Source organism: Ziziphus jujuba, chromosome 4 (assembly GCF_031755915.1).
Source record: "Ziziphus jujuba cultivar Dongzao chromosome 4, ASM3175591v1".
In the NCBI taxonomy this organism is placed as follows: Eukaryota; Viridiplantae; Streptophyta; class Magnoliopsida; order Rosales; family Rhamnaceae; genus Ziziphus; species Ziziphus jujuba.
Genome location: NC_083382.1, coordinates 11679645 through 11700986, shown reverse-complemented (window position 1 = coordinate 11700986; position 21342 = coordinate 11679645). Strand labels below are relative to the sequence as shown.

Sequence of the window (21342 nt, the reverse complement as noted above, 5' to 3'; positions counted from 1 at the left end):
TTTTGAAATAAGTTACTCTTGTTTCTGTATGAAAAGTTAGCAAACCTTCAAAGTAATATCTGAATGCCCATGGTAATATATTAATCATAGATTTTCAACCAAAATATAATAAGAATTAAACAAAAGAAAATTATTTAAGAATTTAAAACAAGTCTAAAACAAACCGAAGGCCGGAAAGGCCAACCTTCAGCAGCATAATATGGGCCGTAACTTTTTTTTGTTTTGAAAATCCAAAAGTTGGTCCAAATTTGAATTTTAAAGCCCAACGCCCATCTTAACCCACTCGATCTACAGAAACAATAAAATAAAATAATCTTAGAAAAACTATAAAACACAAACTGGATTGTTTGTTACGTGATTGGTTGACATCATTTCCTAAGCCTCATTCATCCCTTTCTTCTTCTTGAATTTTTGTTTTTCTAAAAACTCATGGCAAACAGCTTACACTTCTTGAAATCACAATTTGCCCAATAAATAATCCATCCATATTCAATATGGGGAAGTAGGATTTGTGCCTCTTTCATGGGCCACAAAAAGGCATATGTCGTCACAATTGTAAATCTTTTATTTATGTCATCCTCAGCTGTCCAATGCATGTTCAATTTTCTTTTAAATTCTTGGGGTTTGAAAAGTATTTTATCTTCCCTATCTCTCTCTATACAATCTCACAAGTTGTTTTACATTCTTTAAACGCAGCAAAACTCAAAAACAAACCAAAGTTTGATGAAATTACAAAAATTTCACTCTAAAATAACTCTTTTCAAACAAAACTCACACTTACTCTCTTCACTTTACTGTTTCAATGTACAAAATGAAACTTAAGACCATCCCAAAAGAAGGCTGTCGAAAAGAAAATGAAGCCAACAAGACGGCGGTGGCGAAGAAAATTGAGGATCCACTGTCGAACAAACTCCAGCACAACTCACTAACGAGCAAAAATGAACCAGCAAGCAGAAACATGGCTTGCCAAAACGCCAAAAAGGAATGCGAGGAAGCACCTCTGAAAACCCATTGACACTGGTGTGAAAAAACCTAGAATCTCACACCCGAATAACCACACCAACGGACACCAAACGCAATGCAACATCGATCGCTAAAACCAACGCCACCACTACCACTATAGAAGATCATAACTGGACACGCAAACACCTCACGAACAGACGCCACCAAGAAATCTAGAAAACCAGCGGTAAACCCTCAATGTTGAAATATTGTTTGTAATTAGGATTTTGTTTTATGAAAATTCATTAGAATATGTGTAGTTGCAAAATTGGCTTTCAACGGCGTAAGATTGTTCTTCAATATTGTGAAATTGTTTCGAGTTATTCTCGAAATCTCTAATCTGCTAACATTGGGAAACTTACCTTGCAATTCGCAATCCCTTAGAAGTAAGGATGTTAATGATGAAAAATTTGCCAAAAAGCTCGGCACTGTGGAGGATATGTCAACGTAACTAAGATGAAGTTGCTTCAAGTTCCTTATATTTCTAACCAAGCTACTCAAATTTGGACTCTTCAATACCAAATCATTGTAAGACAGAGCGAGGAAAGACAGATTTGAGAGTCGTGAGATCTCAAATGGAACTTGACCATAAAAAGATGAATGAGAAAGGTTGAGATATGTCAACCTTGAAAGATGACCCATTGCAGAAGGGATTTGAGAGAAGTCGAAACCATTATAAGCAAGGTTAAGCCTTTGAAGTTGAGAAAGGTTGAAGAAGGTGCTGGTGGAGTTGATAGAACCATGAAGGAAACTGCTGCTAAGGTCTAGCATAAAGACACGACCGGTGTCAGTATCGCCCTCTACACCATCCCATGAGCAGCAATCTCTATTCTCTTCTAGTCTGCAGGATTAAACTCTGGGATATACAAAAGGATTTCTAGAAGCAAACTTGTCTATAATAAAGCTGTTCTTGAACTCCAACAAGGCAATGCTGTCATCATTATGGCAAAGTGGCTGCACAAAATAAGCAAAGCATGTGATGATGATAAGAAGATGATGAAGCAGTGGCAGGTATGCCATGTTTTGTCTTTTTGAGGAAATTAGTGTTTGATATTGATGGTGGGACTAAGGAGGGAAAGGGATCATTTTTATAGACAACAATGGAAGTTGGGAAAGATGGCCAAGCCATGGAGAAACAGAAGTGTTTCACTAGCAGATAATGTTGAACTGTGAAATACTAAACAAAAAACAAAAAAAACGAATAAAGAAAACAAAACAAAAATGAAAGAGAGGCATGTACGGCTTCATTTGCTAATATTAAATCATCTTTTGTTTTGGAACATTTTTCTTATTTCGAGTTGTACAATTTGTAGTGCAGATTCAGATGGAAACAGAACTAACAACGAGTTGGCCGCCAATTGAACAGGAAATTTTATGCCAATACATACGTATAGCAGCGGGACGTCCCACACTTACATAGCCTTTGGGACGCTTACTTTGACAAGTATGAGCTGATGTGGCATTTAATTCAATCAGAGATGTGTAAGCATTATGTGCCTTCTCTTGTTTCTCACGTGAGATTGCTTTATATAGAAAATATAAACTGGGATCCATATATGTGAACGGTGGGAGTGGTGCTCTTCCGGTTGAACAAAAACAGAGCATTGTTTGAAGGTTTTCGAAATAGACCGAAACTTTTCTGTTCTTGCTGTGAAGGACAGTGTGGGTGTGATATACTTGTATTCTTCTCTTTATCAATTAATTCGAAACTCTCGCCTTTGCGGACCCATGGATATAGGTTGCTAATAACCGAATCACATTAAATATTGGGGGGGGGGGGGGGGGGGGGGGGGGGGTGGAATGGAAATTTTTTTGCTGTGTCGTGATGAAAATGCATTTTAATGAATTAGTTTGCTAGATTTTGAATTTTACTGCTATGCGATTTAGATCTGGTTGCTTGGTTCGTGATCTGAGTAAAGAGGTCAGCATAAAACCAAAAAAACAAAAAATCGAAAAGGCAAAATTTTGAAACGGCGTTTAATTGTTCAGCCATACTGATTTACATTTTAAACATTGATGTTTAATTAATTGACACGTGGCATTATCTGATTGACTTTGTGTACCACCACATCTTACAGCTTAGTGCACAATGAGTATTGAATTTTAAATCTTTTAATGGAATCTCAAAGAAAAATAATAATAATAAATAAATAAATAAATAAAATTCTGACGTACGTCCGCACGCATGTGTACATGTATCTATATAGTTAATCTTTTATTAAAATTTTTATTATTAATTTTTATACTATTTTAAAGTTTAAAATTTAAAATTATATTTAATATTTAAAGAATACATGATATTTTAGTCCATTAATCAATACTCTTTGGTTTGGTTAAACTAAAAAGTTAAAACATAAAAAATAATTTACGGCTTGGTATTAAAGATTCTTTATTTTATAATAATATATAATATGTAATTTGAATGGGCAACACCTTACAATTTATACATGTGATATAAAATACTTTCTCAATCTTACAAAGAAAAGTGAAATAGACATGTAAATATGGATGCCAAATAAAAAGTTTTAGAGCATTTTCAATAATGAATATCAATTGTTATCAATATGGTATAGAAATTGATATCATGTAGCCTAGGTGGTATAACTATACAATTAATTTTAAAATGTTCTCCAATGATAATGTATAAAAAATTACTTATGGTTGTTAATTAATTACAAATATAATATTAAGTTTTTTCTTTTTAAAAAAACACTTTTTAGAAAAATTATATTTTTTTAAAGAAACTTACGATGTTTGACAAATCCTCCAAAAATAAATAGTGATCTTAATAATATATATATTTTTTGCCACATCAAGTGTGTTTAGATAAATCCATTGGAGTGATATACATAAGTCTATTTACAACCAATGTTTAAAAAATCGATATCGATAGAAATATCGAGAGTTTAAAATATAAAAATTTTCATAAAAATATCAAAAAATATCGAATATAAAAAAAAATTATAAAAAATGATAGAAATTTGTTTTAAAAAGTAGAATTTTTTATTCAAAATTTAGAATTAGCTTGATTATCAAATTGATTATAAAACTTGCTAAAATATTGAATGGATGTTATATTCTTCTTAGTGAATTGATTTATAATAAGCATTAATGATCATAGATGAATTATTATTAATAAAAATATATAAAAAAATACATATATGATAAAATTATTTATTAACTAAACTATATAAAATGATTATTACAATTATATTATAGTTCATAAATGTCATCTTAATACCACATAGAATTTTTGGGTGGTTGAAAATCATCTGTTTATTTCTCATTTTGATTTTGAGATGTAAAATGTGAGAAATAGTTATGAAAAAATATATCTCCCTGATAATTTTGCATATAATTATTAATATACCTACTATATGGATCTTGCATATTGGTTGACTATGTGCATAATTACTACTTTCTGATGGTTGAGTTTGAGATGGTAACTATGAGTTGCTACTTGATGATATTCCATAAATATCTATTGAATAAGAATTATGAAAATGACTTCCAACCCTTATAGATCCAAAAGTCATAAAAATTGAATCTTTTTATTGTTGTGACATCTCCATTATAGATTTTTCTTTACGTATATAGTCTTTTCCAATAGAACTGAATCTTTGATATGCATCTCTACTCCCATGATCTTCATCTTGTATTGCATGTGTATAATATTATTCATCAGTGAATGGACTTAATTTAACTTCTTGACTTGGTGATTTCCTTTGGCCACTACCTCTTCTAACTTCTAATTCAAATAATTTATTAAAGTAATCTTCATCACTACTGGAGTTAGAATGACTACTAAGAGTTTCAAATTGTGAATGTGTACCACCTGATGGAGTTGAAGTACTAGTAATTTTAGTTGGCTCTCTCATAAGCTTTTGAAATGAATTACCACTACTAGAATTTACTTCTTCAGCAATCACTTTTTGAACATTTATTCCTTTTTTTTTTTTTTTTTTTAGCTTGTTGAGCAATCTTTGGACCAGAATTTCCTGAGTCTCAAATTGTGAATGTGTACCATCTGATGGAGCTGAAGCACTAGTAGTTCTAGTTGGTTCTCTCATAAGCCTTTAAAATAAATCACTACTATTAGAATTTACTTCTTCAGCAATAATTTTTTGAAAATTTTTATTCTTTTTTTTTTTCAGCTTGTTGAGCAATCTTTGGATCAGGATTCCCTTCATGTTCATCCATTGGTACATTTGATTGCCCTCTTCATCATCATCTTTCATTATAGTTTCAAATATTAAGATTTCTACGGTTCAAAAATATAATCCACAATCTTTGTATTTTTGTTTTATCAATATTCAATAAATAAATAGAACTTATTAATGTTATTCAATTCAATTCATTATATTTTGCTTATATCACTAAATGTTTAAAAAGCAATTAAAGGGTAAAAAAAATTATCAATGAATTTAATTTGATAAAAAATTTTAATTATCAATGAAGTTAAGTTGATAAAAAGTTTTACTCAATATCAATAATATTTATGAATTTTTTTTTAAAAAAAAAAAAGAAAGAAAAATATCAGATATTTTTGAAATTTCAGTGGAAATTTTGAATATTTCCATGAAAATTATAAATTTTTTAACCAAATCGTTAAGGATTTGATATAGATATTTTATGGAAACTTTCATGGAAATTTTGTCAAAATTTCAGAAATTTCAATGGATATTATGGAAATTCTATCCATTTCCATATCGAAGTTAAATTTTATTTTGACCCCTTCAAAAAATAGAAATATCGAAGAAATATTAGATATTTTAAACCTTGTTACGACTATTAATTAATTACAAATATTATATCAAGTTTTTTTATTTTTGATAAAAAAAATTTTTGAAGAAAATTATACTTTTAAGGAAACTTTGCAATATTTGACAAACTCTTCAAAAGTAAAGAATCATATTAATTTTTGCAATATTAACTTGACAAAGTGTTTAAACATACCCATTGAAAATGTTCTATTTCTCTAATATGACACCAAAAAAAAAAAAAAAAATGTAGCAATAAACAAAATTATTGGAAATATTTTTATTGTAAATTATTGTATTTGGGTTTGAGACACTCGATTGAAACGTGCAAATTATTATAAATGATAAAAGGAAAAGTTTTTATTTTTTATTTTTTACTTTTTATTTTTTCAAGAGTTTGGACCTCCATGCGATTGGTTTCCAAATTTTGAATGGAATATATTTCTAAATTAAGATTCCTTTATTTCATAATTTTTATCAGATTCTTTTTTTTTTTTTTTTCCTTTTCTGTAAATAGGTTATGCATTAAGCCCCAAAAATAAAAATAAAAATAAAAATAAAAATAAAAAAGATCAGAAGCATATGCCTCCCAGCATGTCCTTTAATGGGTATTCTGTATCCATCCATGTTCCACCATTTAAATATTAACATTCTATATCTAACCCTGTTTCACTATTTAAATATTAACATCTTATTCATGTTATATCATTTATTCTTATTCTGTCTCTTTTAAAGTCTTATGAACTCCGTTTACTAACCCAAACTCCACCATGATTGCAAAACCCAAGCTTTTTATTCTCAATTTTAATGGCACCACCTTAGGTTTTATTCTCAATAAGAATGTAGGTTTTAATTTACTAGGTGATTAATTTGATATATGTGAATAACCAAATTTATAAATGAACAACAGTATATGCTTATTTGAAAATTAAATATTATAGATAATTTTCAGAGACGACATTTTGGTCGATGCATATATATCTCACCTGACAGTCGCATTTTTTTTTTCTAATTTAATTTGTAGGCAAAAGGTTGAAATCTTTAGGGTTGAATAAAGTCCAGATAAACATTTTGCTGACCAACATAGGAATTTCTACAGGTCAATCCAAATAGAAAAATACAAACCCCCTTACATTATATGATAAATGTACTTTCTTACCCCCAATATCACTTAAAAAAATAAAAAATAAAAAAGGTGGAATATCATTGTCAACTGAATTGTTTGATGTGAAAGATTATTATTATTATTATTATTATTATTTTTTTTTTATATTTTCCCGAAATACTGTCCGGTGCCTAAAGGTAATGCACAAAGAGAGACTCCTGCCATTGCTAAAGGTAAGATTTTAAACCTGCTCAAGCAATTTCTTTAAATTAAAAAAGAAAGGAATAGAAAGAAGAGATCCCATTGAATCAGCTCGTATGTGATAAGATTCCATGCAGTTAACTCGAAAAGAAATGGAAATGAGTGGTTCTTGGGCGAACCAATTGCCTAGCGAATCTTTTTCTTGAAAAAATAGCCGGAACAACACTAAAAAAGATCAAAAGGGCATGAATTTTTATTTTTATTTTTTCAAATACTGTCCGACATGAAATTTGATCTAACTAAAGTGGACTTGATTATTTAATAATCAAATAAAATAATTAAAGGAAAAAGATCGGAAAAAGCTTGGTAATTTTCATACTATAGTCTACATCGTTTGTCATTCAGAAAATACTATAGTCTACATCGTTTATAATACCTTGGCCAATACTTGTTGGAAAAGTCCTAAGGCAGAGTCGTATTTGTTGGAAGACAAAGCACCTCCACTAAGCACTAGATGGATATATATATATATATATATGTAAAGCACCAACCATTCCATGTAAATTCTCTGTGTTAATAAAATATTCGTAACTTTCAACCAAAATATCATAACAAAATAAATTTGGCCGCGAGATCTGCATGAATTTTTACCCCCTTTTTTTTTTTTTTTCCTCTAATGAATCAAATCTTGTATTCTGAAAGTTATTAACGAAATGTTGCATGATCATGTCCCTTGATTTGGTTTCTAATGTCTGTGTAAAATATATTTATCCACTAAGATAATCAAGAAATCAATTAAGCACACTATTGAGGATAACAATATAATATAATTAGCATAACTGCCTAAGTTCTTTTGCTGAATAAAATTCTGAACTAAGTTAGTCTTTTTTCTTTACATGAAAAGTTGGAAAACCTTCAAAATGATATCTGAACGACCAAGTTTTTCAACCACAAATAAAAAATAAAAAAAAAATTCAAAAAAAAAAAGTAAGAATTCAAAACACCTCTAAAACACACCAAAGGCATCAAGGCCAACCTTCAACAGCATAATATGGGCCGTAGTTTGAAGTTTTTGTTTTGAAATCCAAAAGTTGATCCTAATTCAATTCTGAAGCCCAAATAATCAAGAAAGCCCATCTCATCCTACTGGATGGATGGTTCTTTTTACTTAATTTTCTACTCGCACATCTCACACACTAACACTGGATCTCCAGTAAAATTACATAAAAACTCTCTTACATTCGTTTTTATATTTTAAAAAATGTTCATCTTCTTCGATGAATGGTTTGCTTTTCTTCTTCTTACACTTACACCTAGCAGATCAGAAAATTTCCAAGGTCCATGGAAAAGTCTTCGATTGAAAGTCCTTTGGAAATTATTGATTTACGAAATTTAATTTCTTAAATAAATAAAATTAGATTATTTTAAGAAAAAGACCAATCTGTTTTATGGATTGGTAGAAGAGTGAAATTAAGAGCTATAAACCATGGGAGAGCTACCAATGAAACCAATGCTCCAGAAACCGCCGGGTTATAGACCTGAGTGCACCTGGAAAATCCGTCGCCAAATCCTCCACCTCCAAAACCTGCCCTTCCTCCTTCTTTCTGACCAAGAGGTAACGTAGCAGGGGAGAGGTTTCATACTTCTGGTTCTCTCCTCCAAAGTTTCCACTTTTCACCTCCCATCGGATCACTATATTCAAAGTCACTTTTAATCCCAACGGAACTTACCTCGATGCTCCATAAAATTTTTAAAAAAATAATAATAATAAAAAAATTTATATTTTTATAATAAATAATTGTACTAATTATAATTATATATGTATTTTTCATTTTACCATTGCATATTTATAACTATCTATTTAAAAAAAAAAAAGAGATATTTATAACTTATAAATAATAAAAAAATACAAAATAAAAAATTAGTTTGTGCATATAGAAAGTAAAAAATTAATTTGTACATAAAGAGCCTTAAAATTAACATATAAATAGATAATAGATTTATATAAAAGTTAATACTAACATACATTCATAAAAGCTCAAAAAAATTATTTTTATATTCATTCAAGGCTTAATAAATATGATCATCGATAATAATAATGATCCACATAACAGTTACATTATAATCAATGTTTCTTCACCTTTCAAATTATAGTATTTTAAGCAGTTGTTCGTTACAAAATAAGAAGAAATATCCAAAATGATGTATGAGTTACAAATAATTAAAGATGATACTGAATTTAGTTTTGATATAAAGAAGAAGTAAAAAACTAAGATACATATTTTAGAAAAAAAAAACTAAATTGAAAAAATAAAAATAAAAATAAAAAATGTTAAGTAAAATTTCTCTAATATGTATTATAAATGTTTATATATATATATATATATATAGTTAAACTTAAGTAAAATCCACCTATAATGATTATTAGATCATATTAAAAATTAAGATTTTAAATTTAAAAAATAATTAAATATAAATTTAGTAACATATAAAAATCCTATTTAGAAAAAATGAACTTTATTAAAATCTGTGATTAATAAATATATTTCTAAATATCAATACCCACCTTAATGCCATGCAATGATTGAAAAAAAAAATCTCATATTAGTCATTATATTAAGAACTTTATTTGAACTTTACTATAATTAGGATAAAATAAAGTCCTTAATATGAGGTCTAATATGAGTTTTTTTTTTTTTTTTAAGCCTTTAGGTCACATTATAGATTAAAATTTAAAAATTACAATTATTAATTACAGAATCTTGACAAAGTTCATTTTTTTTTAAATAGAAATTTATTATAGCAATAAATCCATATTTGACAATTTTTCTAAATTTTAAATCCAAATATTTGATTTGATTCAATGGTTATCGAAATTAGATCTTAATTTAATAACGTAAGATAAACCTTACTTTTGACTAACTATATATATATATATATTTATATATATTATTTTTACCAAAATTTAATCAATTATTAATTTATAAATATAATGGGTCCTAAAACATCTTTTAAAAATTTATCATCTTATGGATTTAGTGAGTTGGAACCAAATAATTTTATTTTTAGAGAGATTATTTATTTATTGAGCATTTATTTGTCAAAGGTTTTAATGATACTGGAAATTTAATGTGTATATATACATATATATATATATATATATATAAAAGCATATATATATATATATATATAGATAAGCCTTTGAAATATCTTGTTTTCTTTTTTTTTTAGAACTTTGAAAACTAGTTTGATTGTTTTGCAAATGAAAAACAGAAAAAAAAAAATTGCTAATTGTTTTAATTTTGTTTTTTTCCCCTGTATAATGAGGACAACATACATATAATTGTTTTACTTGGTTGCAATCGAACAATATTTTCGATGATTCAAACAAAAAAAGAAAAAGAAAAAAAAACAATATTTACGATTCCTCTTCTCAGTTGGTAGAATATATATGCATGATTCGTGTTCATAACGATAATTTAGCCAATAATCTTTGTATGGAAACTAATCTGCATATTTTTCATTTTAAATGATAGACAAGAATTTTAAAGCAACGAAAAAAAAAAAAAAAAGCACAGAAAAAAGAGAACAAAAAGTCAAATAATCTCAATGTTAATTACAGATATAATTTTGAAAAATAATTAAAAAAAAAAAAAAACTGACTGGAAGACCAACTTTTCCCTTGTCCAAACAAGTTTCGCAGGTCTCCTCTGGGTGAGAGCATACTTCATATCCATATAAAGGAGTGAAACAGAACCAAAGTCATTTTTCATTTTGAAAGTCCTACACATGTAATTAATTTCTGATGGTAAATCCATTAGATAAATAAAAGTGTCTGGTTTGCTTTTGCAGGACGTAGTTTCCATCAGACGAATAGAAATGAAATACTCTTGCATGCGAAAAAATAAAAAAATAAAAAATAAAAAATAAAACTAATATAATAATGATATTATTATTATTATTATTAATAAGCACCCAATATCTTAATGGTACACACTACTAAAATATACAAGGAAATTAGGAAACTCCATGTTATTATGACATATTGCCTACACTTCACCTTCTTCGCCGACCCCTTTTCACCCTTCTGCCTTTTAATTTCGCCTGCCCAAAAGTCTCCACAAACCAGTCATGCTTCTTGGTTGCAAATATCTGCCCAATAACCACTCCAATTACTAGCCCACTCACATATCCTGGCACAATTGTCATCCAACGAAGCTCCAATGCAGAGTTTGAATCTTGTTCATCTTGAAAACCTGAAGGAGGTACTGAACTTTCACAATTTTTTGGCAATGGAATTCCGCATAATCCCAGGTTCCCCTCATATGAACTGACATCAAATGTGATAAGTTGGTTCATTTGGGGTATAGGTCCAATCAGATGGTTATAAGAGACCTTAAAGACAGCAAGAAATGTCAATTGTCCAAGTTGTGTAGGGATATGTCCTGAGAGGTTGTTGTTTGAAAGATCAAGTGATTCAAGATTTGTTATGCTTCCAAAGGATGATGGGATTTTACCAGTGAGAATGTTGTTCGAAAGATTAAGCACATGAAGCCCTTGTAGGATACCGAAACTCTCTGGAATTGATCCCTCAAATCTGTTATTTGAAACGTCAATGACTACAAAAGCTTCTTGGATCTTCTCATAAAGCATAACCCTGCCTTTGTTTGTTATGGTTATTGAGTAAGCAAATTCCTCCCCCCATCGAACGGCCTTTACAACAAAACTAAAGTTTGCCACCAGATACGATGAATTGGCAGCATCTTTAAATCTCATGGCCTTCAAATTTTTAAAGAATTCAGATGGCAATTCACCTTTAAAACTGTTATTGGAGATATCAAAAACATGCAGACTAGAAAAACCAGGGTTGCTATGTTTCCTTATCACTCCTTGGAGGTTGTTGGATCGAAGTACAAGTAGCCTTAAGTTTGGAAGAGTCCCTAACCATGAAGGGAAAACATCATTGAATCGATTGTTCCCGAGATTAAGAACTTCCAGCATCGTACAATTGGCCAACATTTGTGGTAAACGTCCTTGAAACTGATTGTGGCTTAGATCAATCATTCTCACATTGCTTCCATTTGGACACAATTGGGGAATGCTACCATGAAAATGGTTGTTACTCATATTCAAGGCCAGTAAAGTATTCCTGAAATTTTCCAAACATTGTGGAAGCTTACCTGTCAATTGGTTATTAGACAAATCAAGCACTAGAAGGGAACTCAGATTGCAGAAGAAGGGAGATATTTTTCCGGTCAGTTTGTTGTTTGAGACATGGTAGTCCACCATGGACGGTGGAGGAATCGGTAACTGGCCTTTTAGTTTGCTGAATGAGAGATCTAAGCTCATCAAGTGAACCCAAGCAATGAAAACTGGAGTTTGTTCAAAGCCTGTCAAGGAGTTGTCAGAAATGTCCACATTGGCCATTGTCTCTGTGCTCATGTTCCATATCCATCTGGGTACTTGACCATGTATCTTGTTTCCATATAAAACCAACCGCTCTAATCTATCTTGATACCTTAAAAAATCAGGGAATTTGGTTAAATTGCTTGAACTCAAGTCTAAACTTTGGAACCTTGGAACAGTCGCATTCATTTTGCTAGTCTGGACAAGTTTAGACAACTTGTTACGCCCTAATAAAAGCGTGTTTAGATTTTTCATGCCAAGAAACATGTCAAAGTTCAATGTGCCACTCAATTCATTGTCATGAAGAGAAAGGTATTCAAGGTTCGTGAGGTTTCGAAGAAAACAGGGGATGTGGCCCTTGAAACTGTTTGCTGAAAGGTCCAAATAAGTGAGGCTACTTAGTCTACCAAGGGAAGATGGGATAAGACCATGCAATTTATTCATTCCAAGATTTAGATGATTCAAAAGGGTAAAAGTTTCAAACCAAGATGGAATTTCACCCGTGAATTGACTATCATCAAGAAATAACACAGTGAGTTGGGTGAGGTTTCGAAGAAAAGAAGGGATTTGACTCTCAAAATCGTTTGCTCCAAGGTCCAAATAGGTGAGGCTTGTTAGTTTACCAAGGGAAGATGGGATAAGACCATGCAATTTATTCATTCCAAGATTTAGATGATTCAAAAGGGTAAAAGTTTCAAACCAAGATGGAATTTCACCCGTGAATTGACCATCATCAAGAAATAACACAGTGAGTTGGGTGAGGTTTCGAAGAAAAGAAGGGATTTGACTCTCAAAATCGTTTGCTCCAAGGTCCAAATAGGTGAGGCTTGTTAGTTTACCAAGGGATGATGGGATGTGACCATGCAAATTATTTATATAAAGTCCAAGATCAGTTAATTGGGTAAGTTTTCCAAGCCAACCTGGAATTTCACTCGTTAACTGACATTTGTTTAGCCATAAATTGGTGAGCTGGGTGAGGTTTCGAAGAAAAGAAGGGAATTGATTTCCCTCAAAATTATTTTCTGAAAGGTCCAAAAAAGTAAGCCTGGTTAGTTTGCCAAGCGAAGATGGAACCAACCCTGAAAGCCTACAAGCTCCAAAATCTAACTGAAGCATTAAATGAAGGTTTTTAATGGAAGTGGGTATTTTTCCAGAAAAACTTGTGTTGTAAAGTAGCAATACCTCAAAAGAACTATTAGAGTGAAATTCAGGTAGATAGCCAGTAAGACCAGGGTTGTTCCTCAAATTAAGAACTTGTAGGTTTGGAAGTTGAAAAATTCTGTTTGGGAACTCACCTTGCAATCCGCAATCACCTAGAAGTAAGGACGTTAATGAAGAGAAATTTGCCAAAAAGCTAGGCACTGTGGAGGATATATCAACATAAGTAAGATGAAGTTGTTTCAGCTTTATTAAATTTCCAACCAACCTTCTCAAATTTGGACTCTTCAATTCCAAATCATTGTAAGACAGATCAAGGAAAGACAGATTTGAGAGTCCTGAGATCTCAAATGGAACTTGACCACAAAAAGATGAATGAGAAAGGTTGAGATATGTTAACCTTGAAAGATGACCCATTGCAGAAGGGATATGAGAGAAGTTAAAATCATTATCAGCAAGGTTAAGCCTTTGAAGTTGAGTAAGGTTGAAGAGGGTGCTGGTGGAGTTTATAGAACCATGAAGGAAACTGCTGCTAAGGTCTAGAGCAACGACACGACCTGTGTCATCATCGCACTCTACGCCATTCCATGAGCAGCAATCTCTGTTCCCTTCTAGTCTCCAGGATGAAACTTTGGGATATGCAAAAGGATTTTTAGAAGCAAACTTGCCTATAATAAAGCTGCTGTTGAGCTCCAACAAGGCAACGCTGTCATCATTATGGCAAAGTGGCTGCACAAAATAAGCGAAGCAAGTGATGACTATAAGAAGAAGATGAAGCAGCGGTAGAAATACCATGTTTTTTTTTTTTTTTTTTTTTTTGAGGAAATTAGTGTTTTATGTTGATGGTGGGACTAGGAAGGGAAACGGAGGTCAGTTTTATAGGCAACAATGGAGTTTGGAAAGGTGGCCAAGCCATGAAAAAATAAAAACGCGGTTTTGGACTAGCAGATAATGTTGGACTGTGAAACACTAATAATAAATAAAAAAAAACGAAACAGAGGTAGGTACTGTTTCATTTGTTAATATAAAAAATTTGTAGGGAAAAACATATTCTGTTAAGCACTAATCTAGATGATCCGTGCTCTGTCTGGAATAGGGTCTTTCATACTTAAAAAGCATATTTAATTACAACATTAATAAATGATCTTTCGTACTTGTTTAGTAAATATTAAGAACCGTTTTTCATCTTAGAGAGTTGTACAATTGGTACTGCAGATTTCAGATAGCTAGTAGAAATAGATGGAAACAGAACTAACAAATTGTTGGCCAATTCAGCTAGAAACTTTTTGCCAATAGAACTTATTTCTAGAGAAAAAAAAAAAAATAATTATTTATCTTCCTTGTGTCCAAATATTGTAATAATCAAAATTTAGCCACATTCTTGCATCATCAACAACATTGGAAGTCAATCTGAAAAACTTTATCAATCGAATTTAGAGTAAATCATATTTTTAAACTTAGGCTTTTTTCTTTCTAATCCCTTGGAGGGTATGTGAAACTTATTATTATTATTATTTTTTTTAAAGTTTTTCGACAAAATCAGAAGAGGATTTCAATAGAGACCTAATATTCTCTCTAATTCCATGCTTCACCATTTAAATTTTGAACCCAAGATTTATAGGTTATCATCGGTAATCATTTCTAGTTAGGTGAAACTTAAGCTAATTTAAATAATACTTTTAGATTATAATAACAAATAAGATAATTAAAGGAAAAAAGATTGGGAAAACCTTGGTAATTGTCATATCATATTCTATACGGTTCATCACTAAGAAAATATTGTAAAGAAAAAGAAAAGATTAAAGGCTTTACCAATTCTTTTATAACCACAAATATATGTTGTTAGAAAAGTCATAAAGACAGGTTAAAGTCATATTGGTGGAAGATAAAAGCCCCTCCACTCAGCACTAGATGAATATATTTATACATATGTGAAGCACCTAGCATTCCCTGTGAATTCCCCATGTTAATAAAATATTCTTAACTTTCAACAAAAAAATAATAACAAAATAAATTTGGCCGCGAGATGTGCATGAATTCTTACATTCTGTTTTTTCCTAAGGAATCACATTATGAATTTTAAAACTTATTGAAGATTACATATTGAAATGTTGCATCGTGTCCCTTGATTTGGTCTCTAAAGTCTATGTAAAATATATTATCCTTCAAAAAATATATATATAAGAGATATTATTTTGTAAAATAATCAAGAAATCAATTGAGCACACTATAGAGAATACTAATGTAATAAAATTAACATAACTAAGGCAGGTTTTTAGTTTTGGTGAATAAAATTTTAGTAATGCTACATGTACTAAAATGTTTATTAGAACTGTAAATATGCTCGAATGGTTCGAGATAAGATTGTAATTGAGATGGATTTAGCTTGCTGAAACTTGGCTCATAAAAAAATATGAGCCAAGACTTACATGGATTCATTGCTGCCAAGTTTAAATTTAGTTAGCTGGGAAAGGTCTTGGAGAGAACAGGGGATTTTACCCGTAAAATTGTTCATTGAAAGGTCCAAATGAGTGAGGCTAGTTGGTCTACCAAGGGAAGATGGGCAAGACCGTGCAATCTGTTATTTCCAAAGCTTAAGTGAGTAAGAAGGGTAAAGTTTTCAAGCCATGATGGAATTTTTCGCCACTGAATTGATTTTCACCAAGCCTTTAACCCAATGAGTTGGGTAAGGTTTTGAAGAAAAGAGTGAATTTGACTCTCAAAATAGTTTCTTGATAGGTCCAAATAAGTAAGCCCAATTAGTTTACCAAGTGAAGATGGAACCACCCTGAAAACCTAAATGCTCCAAAATCCAACTTATGCCAGAAACGAAGCTTTTCTATAGATGAGGGTATTTTACCTGAGAAACTTGTGTTCCAAAGAAGCAATTCCTTAAGAGAACTATTAGAATGAAACTCTGGTAGATAGCCAGTAAGGTGAGAGTTGTTCTGTATGTTCAGAAATTGTTAGTTTTGAAGTTGAAAAATTCTATTTGGGAACTCACCATGCAACCTGCAATGTCTTAGAAGTAAGGATGTTAATGATGACAAATTTGGCAAAAAGCTAGGCACTGCGGAGGATGTGCCAACATAAGTAAGATGAAGCTGTTTTAGGTTACTTAAATTTCTAACTAAGCCGCTCAAATTAGGATTCTTCAATTCCAAATCATAGTAAGATAGATCAAGGAAAGACAGATTAGAGAGTTTGGAGATCTCCAATGGAACTTGACCATGAAAAGGTGAACGAGAAAGGTTGTGATACGTTAACCTTGAAAGAAGAGCCATTGCGGAAGAGATTTGAGAGAAGTTGAAATCATTATCAGCAAGGTTAAGCCTTTAAAATTGAGAAACATTGAAGAGGCTGCTTATGGAGTTTGTAGAACCATAAAGAAAACTACTGCTAAAGTCAAGAGCAATGACACGACCACTTTCATTATCACACTCTACACCATCCCATGTGCAGCAATCTCTACTCTCTTCTAGTCTCTAGGAGGACCAGGACAAAAACCTTAGGATAAGCAAAAGGGTTTCTAGAAGCAAACTTGTCTACAAAAAAGCTGTTTTTGAATTCCAACAAAAACAATACTGTCATCAATGTGGCAAAGTGGTTGGAGAAATGAAGCGAAGCAAGTGATGATGATGGGAAAAAATGAAGTAGTGAGAATAGGAATATGCATAGGAAGTCAATGCTGCTTTAGGGAATAAATGTTTGATATTGATGGAAAGAGGGAGTGAATGGAAGGCCATTTTTATAGACAACAATGGAGGTTGGAAAGAAGACAACTGAAAAAAAAAAAATTTATGGGGCTAGCTAGCAGATAATGTTAGACTGTGAAATACTGAAAAAATAAAAAGAAACAGAGGCATGTGTTTCCTTTGCTAATTTTAAAAATAAAATAAAAAATAAAAAATAAAAGGGGAAAACAGATTTTGTTAAGCACTAAGTTAGATCAATCAGAGCTCTGTATTCTTTTTCTGACATGGGGTATTCATACTCAAAGCATATCTTCAACATTAATAAACCTTATTAATTATTAATGCACATTCAAATGTCTAGTTAGAAAAAGATGGAAACAGAACGAATAACTTGTTGGTCCTCTCACAGTTTAATGCATCAAGGAGAGATTTTAATTTTCCTATAATGTTTATCTAGATGATTGACTACATATTTTTGAAGGCTCAAAATCATATAACAATATCAAGGGTAAAATCAATAAAACAACACCAATAAGGAGACTACAGATTGATGCATATAAACTAGTATAAAACTTTGAGGATAAACTTTCAAATTCCCCCCCCCCCCCCCTCTCCACAAAAAAAAAAAAAAAGACCAATTAAAATGGAAATTCTTTTCCTTTAAAACTTATGTCTACTGAAAAGATAATTTATCTTCTTGATGCCCAAATATTGTGATAATCAATATTAACTTGACATTCTTGCATCCATCAAATTACATATATTGGAAGTCACTCTGAAAAGCATTATCAATTAGGCCACAATCTATAGAGTATATCAATAAACTTGGCCTTTTTTTTGTCTCTAATTCTATGTTTCAGCACCATTGAAGGCCACGTGAAACTCGAGCATATTAAAGTTGCTACTTCATTACAATAATAAATAAGATAACTAAAGGAAAAATATCAGAAAGCTTTGTTATTCATAAATAAGTTAACCACATTGGTTGAAGATAAAGCACCTCCACTAAGCTATAAATTAAGCTATAATTCTTGCAGGAGATATTTATATGGGCAGTCCGTCTATGGTGCGGACGGTCTTCATGCGGACCACAGTATTAGTAACAGTTTTTCATAGTATTGGTGACGATTTTCTAAGAAACCGTCATTAATACTATAAAAAACCATCACTAATACTGCGGTCCTTATGCGGACCGTCCTCACCATAAAATTTCCATTTATATGGGACCTTAAAACATATATAAATATATATATAGAGAGATATATAGAAAGTCTCTCTATGACTTGTGGAATTTCTCTTTCAAATTTGGTGCTTAGAAAATTTAACATTGCCCATGTAAAGCTTTCTATTGGATGTACTCCCTTGTATAAATGTAGTGCTAGAATGAAGAAAAATAAAAGTATGTTCTCTTCGAGTTCTATGCAGAAAATTTTAAGATTTTGATGATTAGCCATAATCTTTATATAGAAAATAAATTTGAATGTTTTTCATATTAAATGATAGATTAACAAGAATATTAAAGCAAAAAAATGCAGAGAAAAAACATAAGAAAAAAGTCAAATAATATCCAAGTTAATTAACTATATAATTTTGAAATTTTTTTTTAAAAAAATGTAAATTATTAAAAAAAAAATCGCAAGACCTACTTGTCTAAACGGGTTTTGTATGTCTCTCTCTTTGAGTTGAGATTTGAATGTGTACTTCACATCCATATAAATGAGTGAAGAGACATATACTATTAACCCAAAAACATGTTTCATTTAAAAGGTCCTACACATGTGCAATACACAAGTAAATGTAATTAATTTCTGATGGTAAAACGATTAGATGAATAGAAGAGTCTGGTTTGCTTTTACAGGATGTAGTATCCATTAGATCGATGGAAGTGAAATACTTTCTTTGAAATAAAAATTTAAGCATCCAATCTATATATAGTGATAGACAGTACTAAAAGAAAAGATACAAGGAAATTAGGAAAATCCATAAAATTATGACATATTGCATAAACTTCAACTTCTTCGCTGACCCCTTTTCACCCTTCTGCCTTTTAGTTTCCCCTATCCAAAAGTCTTCACAGACCAGTCATGTTTCTTAGTTGCAAATATTTGCCCAATAACCACCCCAATCACTAGTCCACTCACATATCCTGGTACAATTGTCGTCAAATGAAACTCCAATGCAGACTTTGTTCTTCTTGAAAACCTGCAGGTGGTACCTAATAAGGATTAACTCTTCCATATCTTGGGCTTATCTCTATCTGTTGTAGTGTTGGATAAGCTTGTATAGTTATGGCTAACTATATCTCTTGTAATAGCATAGTGTGTATATATTTTTAGTTATCAGTTAATGTAAAGAATAAGCTTTTCCTCTATTTCATTATTCTTTGTGCTATTCTCTTTATGGTATCAGCCCTAACACTCTAACGAGTTTTTTTTTCCCTCAACGTCTCTTCCCTGCTTTCTCATGGCTCACAACTCATCTGATCTTCCTTCTTCTACCGTCCAAATTGATCTCAATTCCTCTGTTGTTGTTTTGACCAAACCATCTATTCGAGACCAAAATCTTGTTGTTCTAAATGTTGCCTCTTAGGCACCCTTGAAGCTTATGGCTTCTACCTACTTTCCATGGAGAGCTCAATTTTATTCTCTTTTAATTGCCTATGATCTATTTGGTTTTGTTGATGGATCATATCCATGTCCTCCACCGACCATCACTGAAACAATTGATTCTGGCCTTATTATCAAACCAAATCCTCAGTATTCCTTCTAGATTCGGCAAGATAAATTCTTACTCAATGATATTCAAGCCTCTCTCACGCCGGAAGTCTCGTATTTGGTTTCTGGTCTTGCAACTTCATCTGATGCATGGAAGAAATTGGCCACTCATTTTGCCAAGCCCTCTGGATCTCATATAATGAGACTTTAAGAACATTGTATTCTAGCCCAAGGTCATTGGAACATAACAATGTATCTTCTTGATATTCGAACCACAGCAAAAGAGCTAGCATTACTTTGCTCACTAGTTTCGAATGAAAGTCTCATTCTCTATTTTTTAAATGGCTTATCCTCTGATTTCAAAGACATTTCTGCTGCCTATCGCATAAGAGACTCTGCTGTTTCAATTGATGACCTTCATGAGCAACTGCTCGAGTATGATTCCTACCTCAAATGGCTTTCTCTCTCATCTGTCACAACTCCTATCATAGTACATGTGGCCAATCGTTCCTCATTTAGGCTGCCCTTCTCACGGAAAGGATCTAAGCCATCTTCTCAATCAGTTGCCTAAGCTTCATTTGTGAGGCCTCCAAATTTTGGTCGTGCAACCACATACAAAGGAAAATGTCAGTTGTGTGATCAAATCGGTCATTCTGCAAGATTCTACCCATTGCTTAAGCAACAGTGGACATATTCGCCATCTCGATCTAATCCACTAGGTTTTTGGCCTCGTCCACCTCCTCTTGCTTATCACGTTAATCCACCTGGTCTTGGGATTCTTGGATAGCAACCGGGTACTTCTTCTTCACCTAATTCAACATGGTTACTCGATTTAGGAGCTTCCCACCATGTAGCCACAGACTTCTAGAACCTTGCAATTCACTCAGAGTATGATGGAACTGATGAAATGTCGGTGGGAAATGGTAATAAACTATCCATAATTCATACAGGTTCTACATCTCTCAACACTCCACAAAAGTCTTTTTTGTTATCTGATATCCTTTGTGTTCCTGAAATGAAAAGTAATCTTTTGTCTGTTTCCAAATTTTGTCAGACAAATAATACTTCCATTGAATTTTGCCACATTGTTTTTTTTTTTGTTAAGGATTTACAGACGGGGTCAGTACTGCTTCAAGGACCACACAGTAATGGTGTTTATGAATGGCCCTCCTATTGTCTTTTAGGCTAATAAAGTCTCTCTGTATGATTGGCACTCTAGTTTAGGTCATCCCTCTTTCAAGGTCTTACGAAACATGGTGTCTCAGTTTTGTCTTCTTGTGTCTCACTCCAAAAATTTTAAT

The 21342-nt window shown here is 31.7% G+C and overlaps 1 protein-coding gene across 1 annotated transcript; it reads right to left on the bottom strand.

Annotated features, from left to right (window-relative positions):
* Positions 1–925: 925 nt before the first annotated feature.
* On the bottom strand, positions 926–16916 carry LOC132803534 (receptor-like protein 7). Its single transcript, XM_060816742.1, has 5 exons — positions 16764–16916; positions 16401–16580; positions 11129–14361; positions 1365–1843; positions 926–1032 (listed from the first exon to the last, which is right to left on the bottom strand). Exons 1-5 carry the CDS (start codon positions 16914–16916, stop codon positions 926–928), a joined length of 4152 nt encoding a protein of 1383 aa, XP_060672725.1.
* Between the last annotated feature and the right edge of the window lie 4426 nt (positions 16917–21342).

Excerpts from the sequence above, each read along its gene's own strand:
- LOC132803534 (XM_060816742.1), bottom strand. The coding sequence starts at position 16,916 with ATGGCTCTTCTTTCAAGGTTAACGTATCACAACCTTTCTCGTTCACCT. Across the intron at positions 14,362-16,400 it reads GGTGGTTCCATCTTCACTTG|CCACTTTGCCATAATGATGA; the intron begins GTAAACTAATTG and ends TATTTTGTGCAG. Across the intron at positions 1,844-11,128 it reads AAAAGGGGTCGGCGAAGAAG|ACTAGAAGAGAATAGAGATT; the intron begins GTGAAGTGTAGG and ends TTAATCCTGCAG.